General features: G+C 35.9%; 1 protein-coding gene across 8 annotated transcripts in view; it reads right to left on the bottom strand.

Annotated features, from left to right (window-relative positions):
• Positions 1-14,333, bottom strand: part of DPF3 (double PHD fingers 3) — a 397,766-nt gene that overhangs the window by 63,060 nt on the left and 320,373 nt on the right. For 2 of the 8 annotated variants that reach the window (XM_074290119.1, XM_074290118.1), the window contains one exon: positions 12,983-13,577. The exons of 5 other annotated variants lie outside the window; for them this stretch is intronic. In XM_074290119.1, the coding sequence (XP_074146220.1) occupies positions 13,372-13,577 (206 nt within the window). In that variant the 3' untranslated portion in view covers positions 12,983-13,371. Of the gene's footprint in view, positions 1-12,982; positions 13,578-14,333 lie in introns of those variants that run through there. One more of the 8 variants, XM_074290120.1, reaches the window with a different exon arrangement.

Raw genomic sequence — 14,333 nt, 5'->3', positions numbered from 1 at the left:
CAACAGGAATCTGAATTTGGTATTTTGGTTACTCAGACCTTTCTTTGTTCTTGCTGAGCCCAACCTTCCATTTGCACCATAGGTGCTTCAGGCCAGCTCTGCACCATGAGATCTTTGCTAAGCATTTCTACAGAGACATGAAAGATTATCACCCCCAAAATGTGGGAAATCAGTAATGCTCCAATTTCAGATGATCCTTAGTTTTATTTCTGAATTAAAAAAAAATAGAATAGTGCTCTAATTTCAAATGATTTTTAGTTTTATTTCTGAAATTTTTTAAAGTATCACATCTACTCCTAGAATGGATAGAGACTTTTCATTTCTTGGATGCAATTGTATTAAAGCCCCATGAAAATCCACAGCTGGGTGCCAGCTTGCTTTTTTGTTTTCACACAAAATGGGGCTAGTTTGGGGGCAGGGCTTGTTGATCACTCCAGTGGCTAATTCACTTCAGTCAAGTTTGGGGGATTTATTTTGGTTTTTTGGATTTTTAGTACATAGGCAATATTGATTCAAGTGACTTTGAGGGAATAAAAATAAGAGAAAAAAAATCACTCCTCACTTACCACCATACCCAACTTGCAGAAATAAAAATACCTAGAGCACATACATGAATGGCTTCCTTAAAAGCACGAGGGAGCAAAGTTGATCTTTATTTTCATAATAAAAACGTGTTTTTTTTCTTAACGTTAATATTGTCTTTATTTTACATTAAGTGCTTTTTTGATTTCACTTCTTCACAAACCTGCTTTCATCTTTTGAAGTACAATGTACTTTAAACAAAAATACTGTGCAAGGTCAGCACTTTTTTTTCCTTTTAAATATTGAAATAAATAAAATAGTTAACTTTTTTTCAGTTTGTATTCAGTTACTTCTATTGTAGAGCAATTCCAGTCTGACCTGGGTACTTTTTCACAGACACTTAAAGGAACCAAAATCAAAGGTTAAAAAAAAAATTCTTCTTATTGCACAAGCTTAGGCCCTTTCCAAGAATTCTCTGAGCAGAGCAGGAGGGTTTTCCATGGTCCAGGTTCCTGTGTTAGTTGAAACACAGGCATGGGAAGGGGCCAGGCAAAGGGAAGAGGAAGAGGAGGAGGAGGAGGAGAAGAAGAATGAGGAGGAGAAGAAGGAGGTTCAAATCATCCTGGCTTCTTTTCACCTTCTTCGGAAATGGCTTGCTTGAAGGATGCCGGAGTCCCCAGAGCACAGAGAGTCGACTGCAGAGGGAAAGGCAATGAAAGATAAAACAAAAAACACCACCACAGAACAGCTCTCTAAAAATTCAAAATCAGAAAATTAAAGAATAAATAAGACTTTTGAAAAAGAAAAGAACAACAACAACAAAAAAGAAAAACAACCAACCAACTACAAATTTAATGGGGCTCTGAGAATGAAAACCAAGCTGCTTTTTCTCCCTTGAAAGTGAACAGTGAGAAAATCAGTTGAAATAAGGGCAACTCAATTGCTCCTGGGTAACGTGACACAGGAAGCAGAAAGAACACAGCTGGACTTTCAATTCTTTGGAGGAGCAGCAGACAGAACTAGGTGTTCGGCAAAACCTTTTTTTTTTTTTTTTTTTTTATTAATTTTTTTTAACTCAGAAACTGAACAAACAAGATTTTTGTTAGGGGAAAAGTATATATAGATAACTCCATGGTGACCTTCTCATAGAGTCTTTTTCCCTATTTAGAAAGCCTGAAAAGTGTTTTGATAATTCAACCCATCTACTTGTTGCTTTGTTGAAAATGAATGGTCTTATATTACACATACTGTCAAGTTTCCCATATATATTTAATTTTGCATGAGGCTGGGGCAGGGGTAGAAGGGAAGAGACTAATGTCCAGTTTTGAGATACCTGCCACCTTGATGGAGCAACCTTGCCTCATAGTCCCATTGCTATTTTTACTGGGATTGGGCCATCAGTCCTAGCAGATCCCCTCAGATCCACGACTAACCCAAAAGGTCTGTTTCAGTTACCAGTGGCTCCAGTGATCCAAAGAATCAGTCTTAGACTCAATTGATTGCTTGGAGAAGATAGGGGTACCCATCCTTCAGCTCTGGAACACACCAGAGAATTATGGAATTTTTGTTCTAGTTGAAATGAAGTTTACTCCGTTATTTCAGTGCTGAGAACAAGGTCAAAAATGAGAAATAAAGAAACACTGATTCTAACCTACTTGGTGGTGGCTCTTTAATAGATAGGGACCAATTGGGAGCTATGAATAGCCTGACAGGTACTCTCCAATTTCAAAAAGAGCAGTAGAGATGGAGAGTATGCTGCACACACTCCCCACAGACAGCCAAGTTCATTTCAAGCTCCATTAGAGACACAAGTGGTGGATATGGCCCAAATGGAAAAAAGGCAAAACCAGCAAGGAAAAAAAAAGTTCACAAGCAAATAAAAATCTCTCCCAACAAACTGTCTTCTTTCATAGAGTCCTTCCAAGCACAAGATTTTTTCATCTCTCTCCTCCACTTCTATCACTAAAGCTTTTCTATATTTTCAATGGTATAAACAAAAATCTCCATCTCATAGTGCTTAACAAATGCTTCTACCTTTTCACAAGCCCTGGCTACTTTTTCCCTGCCATTGAATCAATATTCAACATCTACCTATCATGTAGCTATCCTTTAGAGCCCAACTTAAATAATACCTTCTTCACGTAGCATTCCCTGATCTGCCTTCACACCATCTTGTCAGTTAAAACTTCAACCTCATGTAGCACTTTGCTTTATAACTCTAAACTACTCTGATCATACTGTAGGAACTGGATCTGTGAAGAAAAAACTTCCATCAATCCCAGATGGCACCTTCTCAGTATTTGTCAAAGTCAAGACTTAAACACAGGTCCTTTTAGCTTTCATGCTTTGTTTTTAACCACTACTCCATGCTTCTTTAAATATTACATAGATTGGTGATCTGATTTATGTTTCATTTTCTTACTACTAAACTATAAACTCCATGTGGGAAACACCTATGTTTTATCTAAATTTTGCATCCATCTTATCCAACTAGTACTGATAAAGGTCCTGATTATAGTCAATATTTAATGAATAGTTGCTGAATGAATGAAAGAATTGATCAAATTCTATACTGGGTGTTTCCTTTGCTCTTTCCCTTCAATCTACTCCAATGGTTCTCAAAATGTAGTATGGGAATCCCTCAAAGTCTCTGAGACTCTTTCAGAAAGCTTCAAGGTCAAAACTATCTTTGTAATCAATATGATGACATTTTTAATTATTTCTAATACAATAAATATTTTCTTTATTTTAACATTCTTTTTTATTTTGAGTTCCCAATTCTCTCCCTTTGCCCACAATTTCCCAACCATGGAAATGGCAAGCAATAGATCAATTATATGTGTGAAGTCTTGTGAAATATATTTTAACATGGTAAATATCAATAAATGTAACCCACATAAACAAAATCTCTTGGAGAAAGAGAGTCCTCAATAATTTTAAGAGTATAAAGGGGTTCTGAGACCAGAAAGTTTGAGAGCCATTAATTCATTCATTCATTCACCATTACTTTGCCTTCTATTTCTCTCTTCTGCCACCTTTTTAGTCTCCCTTTATTGCCTTCTTCCAGGGGGAAGAAGGGAAGAGACAGGAAACCTCATCTTCTTCCATCTGTCATTTCCTTTTTTACTTCTTTTTTTTGGCTCTTGCTCTTTTATTTCAATTTAAAAAAAAATGATGCCAGAAAAATTGCTGTAGACTTCTTCCTGGCAAATTCACTTCTCAAAGCTCTTTTAAGTTCCTCCTTTTCTGATTTTTCAAATGCTTCCTCCCCCATCTGAGCCAAAGGAACTCTATCTTTTATTTCCTTTCACTTTGCACCATGCTCCCCTCCCCAATTTCTTGCAAAGCTCTTGATGCACTATATTGTCCCACCCCTACTCGACCATTCCTGTTCATTTTACTTCCCCCAGAATGCCATCTTCAATCTTCCTTCTTTCTTCTCTGAACTCCCCCTTCCTCTACCCCAAATCTTTCACTTGAGATCCAGCTATTCCTTACTTCTTGCCAAAATTTTCCTCCTAATTCCTTCTGCTATTTTATCTCTAGGCTATTTAGTGTGTTGTTGCCACATTCATGTCCCATTTCTACCATTGCAAGGAAGCCTGGCTCTCCCTGCTTCTTAGCACTAATTCTAATCTTCCTCTCCCTTTTCTAAAATCTCTGTTCTTTCTTCCTATCACCTTCTGCTGACTTAATTCTTTTGTTTTCCTTTGATTTGTCTTTTCAATATCTTCTACCTGCTTCTGACTACAACTATCTGGAACAATACCCAGCATATGACTCCTTTCTACCCAGGATATTTTTCCTTTCATATAATATAATTAGAAACTAATACTCTTTCCTTCATACTTAAATACTATTCTTGAGTTAGAAGTTTTTTTCAATGATGTCTTCATTACTAAATTTGATCAATGTCACTTAATGAGCATCTACTGATTGCAAAACATGGAATCAGCCCTTGGAGCAAACAAGGCTGAATTTTAATCATCCATGATGTCTTGCATTTGTCTTTCCCCTTGAGTATTAAGATATTAAGTTTCTTGAATCACAGATTTTACCATGAATTTGCTACCACCTTCATTAACTATGGAATCTAATACTTTGGTCTTAGGGCAAATCCCACAGGACTTCAAAAGACTCTCCAAATTATTTCATTGTACTAAAAGACTTCCTCCATAATGCCTTCCAAAAGTGTTTCAGGCCCTAGTGATTATTCAATCATAGACTGCCTTAGGAAATCACATGAAATTTGGGCCTATGTTATTATTTAGAATTTAAATTCCTTCACAATCTGGTTCCAGTCCATCTTTCCAGTTCAACAGTACATTATCCTCCATATATTCTCCATTGCTGTATAATTGCCCCTCTTGCTAATGTATGTATGTAATGATTTATCTCCAGCTTCCATGTCTTTGCAAAACCTTCTTTTACCTTGTAGGATCCCTGGCTCCTCTCAAACCTCAATTTATGTAACACAGCTACAGAAGTCTTTCCTGACCTTACCAGGTGCTTCTGACCACCTCTCATCCCCAATATATTTCTATCCAGTATGTGTTTTTAACATTTACTTTTCTGTAATATGTTCTTGACATCCAATTCCCTCTAGCCCCACCACACATACACACTTAGAATATAAGCTCCTTGAAGCTAAGTACTGTTTCATTTCTGTCTTTATAACAGTAGCACTTAGGAGAATCCTTGGCATAGACTAGATAGTTTTGGAGGAATTTCAGAACTCGCATTGCTATTTAATTTTTCAATTATGTAGTATTATTTTTTCAGCCAGATTATAAAACTTTTAGTCATAAACTATGTACATTTTTGTGTTCACCAAAATACTATGTCCACACTCAATGTTCTTCCACAGTCACAGTCACACTAAATGAATGAACTTGATTATAACTGACACTGTTTAAGTAAGTGGATCATTATCAAATATTTGTAAATCCATTCTGTTAACACTATTTGGCACATTGTAAGCACTTAAAATGTGTTTTGTTTAATTGTCTGTAAAGTCAGAGATAGACAAACTACAAATCAGATCTAACTTCTGGGTCACAAATTAAATGGATGCCCTGAGTTCCCCTCAAAAATGTTATCTCAAATCTTTTTAGGCTCATAACAATACAGAAGTCATTCCCTATTTCCAACCATTTTGTAATGTAATTGTCATTCAATAAGGAGGATTTCCTCCATTTGTAGTATGGTGGCTTCTCTTAAACAAATCTTTTGTGGACAGACGTCTGCTTCTTTTTTCTGTTTGTTTTTTTTTCCTCTCTCCCATAGTTTTTTCATTTGCTCTGATTTTTCTCTCCTACCATAATTCATAAAACATATTAAAATAAATAAACTGGAAAAAATAAATCTTTTTGATAGATTATCAGCCTTCAAAAAAGCCTTTTATCACATATTGTATAATCTTTTGACCTAATGTTTCATTGGCAGAAATACATGTCCTTGGGCTTGTGCTTTGAAAAAGATGTAAGTATAACTTCTCTCACTTTTCTTCCACTAACCACCCCAATTTCCAACTAAACACATAACTTCCACTTCCAAACATAAAAAAATCTTCTAGGAAAAGTTCAAAGAAAATCAATCTGATTGTTCACATAAATTGTAAATATTGAGTCATTTTTTAAAATGTCCATTTTTAAACTCAAGATTACCTATTTCTAATGTAGCTATCTCCATGGCCAAATTCTTCTTCAATGCAAAAAAAAAAAAAATCCTTGGAGCTAGATGTTTAATGAAAATTGTTCAGAGTCTTTCACAGACTTTATCTAATGACTTCTTAAAGGGGTGAGATCTTAGTCTATTATTTCTTTAATTAAAGGATATTCCCAGGTGAAGAAATTCCCTTTATCAATGCAAGTCAACACCCTCTCTGCAATTTATGGTCTCAGAGAGGTGCCTGAAAGGTATGTGACTTACTCAGTATCACCTAGACAATATGTCTCAAAAGCAAAACTTGAACTCAGATCTAGCCTTTAAGGTCAGTTGTCTACCACTACACCAGAGGTAACTCATAGCTCCTTAACCCCATGCAGCCCCTCCATATTCCCCAATATAGCCCCAAGCACATTAAATTATTATTACAAAATGTTGAACAAAATAAATAATAGCATAAAACATACATATTAATTTATGGTTCTCTAAGTCAATATGCTTCATTTCAATTTGACTTTGACAATAACAACTAAGTTACTTCATAGTTTATCATTTAATTTGGCAGGTGAAAAGCAGAAATATCTATTTCCTATCAACGAAAAAAAGCCAGGCATAAAAAAGTTAAATGATTTATTAAGTTACTTTAATTAGTGATAGTTATTTAAATCAGTTATTAATTATGAATTAAAATTCATTTAACAAGTATGTTGCCTTTAAGCTAGGTCAAAAACTCAGTTTTCTTAATTGCTGCCTCCTCCCCATTACCAGTCTTGTATGTGTGTGTGTGTGTATATATATATATATATATATATATATATATATATGTATATATATATGTATATATATCTACAAGATATGTAGATATATATATGTATATATATACATATATATAATTTCTAAGGAGTAATGGTTTGGAAGGAAAGAGGCAAGAGACAGATGAAAGTAGTCAATATTTTGCTTGACATCCAAAATTTAAACCTGAGTCCACTATAACCTTTAGAAAGTAGCCCACAAGCACTTTACTCAGATAATACCAATAACAGGAATTCAACTTCCTATAAGGTTCAATTAAATTATTTCAATCAAAAGATTGATCCCTAATATCTTACTTTACCCAAACTATCCTCATAAAAAATGTATGTTCAAAACTATAATCAGATGTAACAGAAGACATATGAGAGTTGTTGGTCAGTTGTTTCAGTTAATCTGACTCTTCATGAGCCCATTTAGGATTTTTTTAGCAAAGATACAGACATAGTTTGTCATTTCCTTTTCCAGCTCATTTTACAGACAAGAAAAATGAGGCAAAAATGGCTAAGTGACTGCACCAGGGTCACATAGCTAGTAAACGTCTAAGGCCAGATACCAATTCAGTAAGATGAATCTTCCTGACTCTGGGGCTGGTACACTATTCATTGTACCACTCAGCTGCCCTATGAATGGGAATACATATGATTTTTTTCAAATACTACAAAAGTAAAGTCACTAAGCTAAATTTTGTGGCTATCCCTGAGAAATAAATATTTCAGCCTCTCAAGTGCCATAATAATCCAGCATAAGATTATAGCCCATTGGGTGTCATAGTTATTTTCAGAGTGTAAACAATAAAGCTTAACAAGAGACTATTAACTATATGACGAATCATATTTATTTTTGAAACCATCTCTTAAATACTAGCAATACATTGCATTATTAAAAACTAAAATATTTTAATTAAATGTGCATTTTTACCTCCAGTGCAATTTTCAAAAAGACCATGTCTAAGCAGAAAAAAAATAGGATTCATCACTTTCATATTGCTGGATGTAACTCCTTCCTTGTCAGTCAGTCCCTACCTGACTTAATCCTTCTTTTTTGAGAATTGGGGTTAAGTGACTTATCCAGTATCATACAGCTAGTGGTGTTAAGTATCTGAAGCCCGATTAGAACTCAGGTCCTCCTGACTTCAGGACTGGTGCTCTGTCTACTACACCATCTAGCCACCCCTAGTCCTTCTAAATTGATAATAGTTCATATTTTACATGAAAGCTTACAAAGTTTTGTCTTCTTCACAACTTCCCAGTAAGGCGGGTGACATAGGAATAATTAAACCCTATTATTAAACTTGACTTGAGTCAGCATTTGAACCCATGTCTTTTGATTCTTAATTCATTATTCTCTGTATTACAGAAAGCTTCCTTCTTTAGAGCTACTATACCTAGGGCCCCACCATTATGAGTTTTTATTCCTCTCCTACTGCCACCAAAACCAAAAGTTCAATGTTACTGTCTTAATATGCAAGAAAACTATTCTTAGTTATATTCACATCCCAGATCACCCACCAGGGGACTGTCATTTTTCAGGAACTACAGAAACAACATTATTCCTCCAAGGCATAATAAAAAATAATTTCTAATGAATCATGGTTTGGAAAGAAGGGGATAAGGGACACCCAGAATTTAAACCTGAGTCCACTGATTTTAGAAGGTAATAAGTCCCTTTTGATATACTTAAATTATTTTTGGTAAGGCTTGTCTTTGAAGTTATCCTAATTTTCAGCAGAACGTTCACTGAGCAAAAAACAAGTTATACTTTCCCTATCCTACTATACTCTCCAAGAAAAAGAGATAAAGATATTACAACTATTAGCTACTTTGTAAGTTGAGTTAAGTTGCACAGTGGACACTCCCCTCATAGGATTTATTGTGAGGATGAAATAAAATATTAGTCTAATGAAAAGAATGGAAAAAAATCCTTTTTAAAAAAGTAATACCAGAATGAGATTTTAAAAACTAATGAAGTACTAATTGAAGAGGAGGAAAAGAGAGGGGAATCTATTTGACTAAGTAGGAGGATAAAAGAAGGGAGAGAATAATTATATAATTGGATAAAGCAGGAGAAAAAAGGAATTAATACACAAAACACCAAAGGGAATAAGAAAACAAATGATAAATGGGCATTAAGAGAGAGGGGAAGAGAAGTAATGGGAATAGGGCCACTTTAAGAAAAACTTAAGTAACTGAATGAATATAATGTTGTGTTTACAGCAGAAAAGGGGGAAATCATAACTTGAAAAAAACAATATTAGGGTTTGGAGGAAATGGAGAAATATATAAATCTAACTTAACTTTAAATGATGAATGAATGAAATTGAATGAATTGAAGAATGAAAACAGATTGGTTAAGAAAACAAATCCTTATAATCTGTTGCTTTTGAAATAATATTTTTAAAGCACTTGGTGAGGCACTTTATCAATGGTTATTCCCTACCTCTCTTTGTTAATCCAATCTATGTCACTTCCTACTTGTAAATGGTAGATATAGAAGGGACCTCAGAACTCACCTAGCCTAATTCCCTCATTTGACAGGTTAGGAAGATACAATCCATAAAGGGTTAAAACTTGCCAAATTTATACAACTGAATTAGTGACAATTTCTTTCTTTCCTTTTAGATGCTATTGTTATTCAGTTATTTTCAATCATGTCCAATTCTCCATAATCCCATTAGGGGTTTTCTTGGCAAAAATACTGATATAGTTTGTCATTTCCTTCTCCAGCTCATTTTACAGATGAAAAAAACTGAGGCAAACAGAGTTAAATGACTTTCCCAGGGTCATACAACTAATAAGTATCTGAGGCCAGATTTGAACTCTGGAAGATAAACCTTCCTGATTCCAAGCCCAGTGTTCTATCCACTGTGCCACCTAGCTGCCCCTTTTCTTTGGGATATTATCCTCCAAAACCAGCAGTATGCATAGTGGATAGAATTCTAGACTCAACAACACAAATTCAAATTTTATTTTTGACATGTAGTAGTTGTGTGACCATGAACAAATCACTTTAACCTTTCTGAGTCTCAATTTCTCTATGGGTAATACAGAGTAATATTGAGCAGTACATGAAATAATATGCATAATGTATAAACTTTAAAGTGTTATCTAAATATGACTTATTAGTAATGTTAATATCAACTATTAGTAATAATAATAGCATTACTTTTTGTCTCTCTGCCTGAATATAGTAGATACTCTTGACAGGTCTCTATTTATTTGTAAAAGCTTAGGGTTAATTTAGATGATGCCAAAAGTCCCTCCTAGATATAACATTCTTTGGGTCTACTGGAAATTATTCTTAGTAACATGAGATTTTCATGTTCTATATAATATCACTGGCTTCTGCAATTTTGTAGTTTTTATCCTCTCTCCTTCCCCATATCCCAGTCATAGAAGTCAAAGATAAAAGTTGTCTATAATAGAAATTAGTACAGATTAGCAGCTACAAAACAACAGCAGCCTTCAGATCAGGATTCCCCTGGGGATTTAAGCACTATGACAAATTCAGAAAACCCAGCACTCATTGCTCCCTATTGGATTCCCAAGATAAAATGGGAAAGTTGTGGGTTTTGTCTAATTATTAGATAAAAACCACATCTAGCCCAACGACAAGCGATTATTGAAAAGTTCAGAAATTGAAAACATTGGCTAAGAAGAAAAAGCCTTCAAAATCATTTGTAGTACTCTTTGAATCCGACCTCAAGAAACTCTGTGAATCAGCTGAATGAGAAAAGCTCCCATCTCATCACTGTTGCCTGAGCCCCAATGCTACTAAAATAATGTCAGAGCCATAGGAACAAGGAATGACAAAATAGAGTATAACAAGAGAACATAGTAAGGAAAAGAGTATGCCCATTAGCAATATGGGCATGAGGGACTTGTTTCACCTCTATAGAAGTCTATTCAACATGGATAAGCACGCAGGTGTATTTTATAATTTTAACTATGACCTATTTCCAGGAACACTGCCAGACAAACATCAATGTTTTCCCCAATAGAATGAGATCATATCTGTTCTTCCAAATATAACTACACACCTGAAGAAGTTATATTGATCTATAGTGTAATAAAAACAGAAGTCAGACATCATTGCACCTCCTGCCTCAAGTTCACACATAAATACAAAGGGTCCATTTAAAGCTATATTGGAAAGGACACCAAGATTCAGACCTGGGTTCCAGTATAGGTTTTGCCGCCCACCAATTCTGTGACATTAGGGAAGTCTCTCTTGACTTCTGTTTCTTTATCTGTCTAGTTAGAGATATGGATCAGATAATTCTTAAGTTCCTTCTTGTTTTAAAAGGAGGATTTTTTTTTTTTTTTTTTTAAGGAGGAATGATATAATTTAGGAAAGGCTAAAAAATCTTATTGCTCAAACTTATTCTTCCTTCTTAACTTTAATAAGCCAGAGGCATTGGCCCATTATGTGTAGCCTATATGATTCAATTGTCAACTACATTTCTAGGCCTGCACTATTCGGAGTGTTTAAGATGTCATCATTGCTTTCAGAATGGGTGTTTCTTGAAAACTTGAAAGTTCAGAGTTAAAAACTCAATAGTCCCTAGTTCAACTTTACATTGGTAGCTAGAAATAGCCTCAGAGAATCTAAAAGCACAATCAATCTTAATATTCCTTTTTCTAACTCTAGCTATAAGCCTACTTTGTCTATTCCCAATCATTGTTTTGTGGGATCCAACTTGTTTGGCCATGGGGATGGAGAAAACAAGAAGCACTATCTACCCAAACATTTTCTCATATTATTCAAGCTGCCCTATCCTCCAAATTTTCCAAACAGCTTCAAACTTTCCAAGCAAACTTTGTGATGATATTTCTATCTTAGCCCCATGTGTCAAAATGGCCACTAAGACAAATAAATGCTTGTTGACTGACAAGATTTTCATGTTGAAGTCATTTCAACACTAAAACTCACTATGGATGTACAATCTACTAGGAAGTAAGGGGTGAGGAAAGGGATGATAAAATCATGGTGGGATGGTTGGACCAAAAATACAAAAGAGATACAAGCTAGACATACCTTTTGAATGAGGACTGCTCATCTGTTCTTTCTTGGGACAGCCAATCAGAGAGGTGACTTTTCTTCTCTGTCGCCCGGGAAAGTTGAGCAAGTATTGCTTTGGTTAATTTCGGGATGTGCTATTGGAAACATAAAACAAGGTGCCTGGCCGGCACTATATACATATAAAAAAAGAAGAAGAAGGAGAAAAAAGAAGAAATACGGACGGCCTGACAATCCAAAGGGTATTTATGTACATTTTCTAAAATGGGATGGGAAATGTACAAGTGAGGTATTTTTCCTTTTCATTTCTTCTAGGATTCATGTCCTCTGGCTGTTTCATCAATGTTGAGTTCCAAATATTCCACTTCTATTCCATTCCTGCCCTTGGACATTGCTCTTCACCCACGAGAGAAGTGAGAAGAAGAAAACAAATTTTTTTAATTTTTTTTTTTTTTTAGGAAAAGCCAGCAGCATTGCCTGAGGAGGAGCTGAAGAGGAGGCGATTGCTTTTGGATGGATACTGAGGTGTCTGTAGGTGGATGCATGGAAACCTGGCCTTTCTCGTCCTGTCACTTCTCCAGAGCTGCTGTGGCTTCCAAACTGACAGGGGCTGTCAAGGAAGAAGGGGAAGGGCAAAGAAGGGAAGGGAAAGAAGGGAGAGGTGTGACTGCTGGATGGGGTGAGGATCCACAAACATCGAATGGGACACCAAATCAAAAATTTCACATCACAGAAGTCATCCTAACTAAGTTTCCTTGGGACAATTCTCCTTCCAGTGCCTTTTCCTCCCCTAGATGGGATGGTATTAGGTTGATTTATTTTTAAAAGAATCTATTTCTAATAATATCTAGATTATATAAATAATAATTTTTAAAACCTTATTTCTGTTGGTTGTTTTTCTCCAACCTCTCTGTTAGTGTTCTCATCATTTTGCCAATAAATATGAAAAAATGAAAAACATGACTCCACTTGAGTTTTTTAATGGTTTAGGGAAGATGTACATACCCCATCTGTTTGTTACCAAAAAATAACCAACATGATTTCTGATTTCCAGAAGAAAAATCTTTAAACTGACGTTCTCTCTGAGGAGAGAGGGAGTCATCTCTTGAGTTTTCTGAATTTTTAAAGGTTGTGCTTTTGGTATATATCACCAAAACTCGGAATGGGAGGGAGGAGTGTGCAGGGAAAGGGAAAGGGACATGAGGATATGGAGGATGTGAGGAAAAGGCAGGGAAGATGGTGGGTGGGAGAGAGGAGGAAATCTAAAGTTCTATATTTTTTTTTTAATGGGACCAGAACAACAACCAAAGTACAAAGGGCTACCGCCCATGAGCCAGAGTTTGTTGAATGGATTTAGCAGCCGCCTTTTTTATCTGCCGTGGGAGAGCCCCTGCCACTGTAGCGTCCTCCTCGACTGGAGCGAGGCTCTTCCAAATCATCCTCGTCAAAGCCGTGGAAAGTTGAGGTGTCACTTTCAGACGTGGAACCGAACAAGTCCTCTGTACTTCGCGCTGCGGCCACCGCCTCCTTCTCCTTCCTGCCTTCTCCTCCCAAATGAGCTGACATGTATGATGAATATATCAGCACATGGGTTAAGCAACAGACAGCATTATTCATATTAATATCATATTATTACAAGGTTATTCTTACCACTGTCAGACAATGCACCATTTGGAGATTTAAAGGGATGAAATGTACATCACCTTGTGGCATGATATTGTGCAATAGGACAATGGGAACGTTTGACAGGTAGGGCATTTGTTTTGTTGCTTGTTTCTTAATGAGAAAAGATACCTGTACTACAATACAAGTATCCAGAGCTTCTGGCAGTGAAAGGGTCAGTAATGTGTTTTTCCCACTCTTATTCACACCCCAGCCAAGAGAATGTTTTCCCGACGGCTTATAAGCCTGCACAACTTAAAGGCTGTTTGGCTTTTTGCACAACGACTGTCCTTCAGTTTGGCAGCCAGTTTCACAAATTTATTGCTGTCAGATAGCCCATTAGAGGCATTTAATCCTCTCCCAGTTTATTTTTATTTTCATCCATTTCTCACTCTATCCCTTCCACCCCTGTCTGCTCTCTCACCCCCACATCATGTAATTCATTTCGACCTCCCTCCCTGCCAAAAACAAAAACCTCACTATAAAGTCTAATGAGTCATCAGAGAATACATAGTTGTATTCTCCTGTATGTGATTAGGAAAAAAGACCAAGACCCTCTAACCCTGGACACACAACCCATTTCAGCCACTTAAAATGCCCTTAGTCAGGAATCTTAGAACTCTCAAAAGTTCAAAGCAGTATTAAGTCTAACC

The sequence above is a fragment of the Sminthopsis crassicaudata genome, chromosome 2, assembly GCF_048593235.1.
Source record: "Sminthopsis crassicaudata isolate SCR6 chromosome 2, ASM4859323v1, whole genome shotgun sequence".
In the NCBI taxonomy this organism is placed as follows: domain Eukaryota; kingdom Metazoa; phylum Chordata; class Mammalia; order Dasyuromorphia; family Dasyuridae; genus Sminthopsis; species Sminthopsis crassicaudata.
This window is presented reverse-complemented; position numbering and strand designations above follow the sequence as displayed.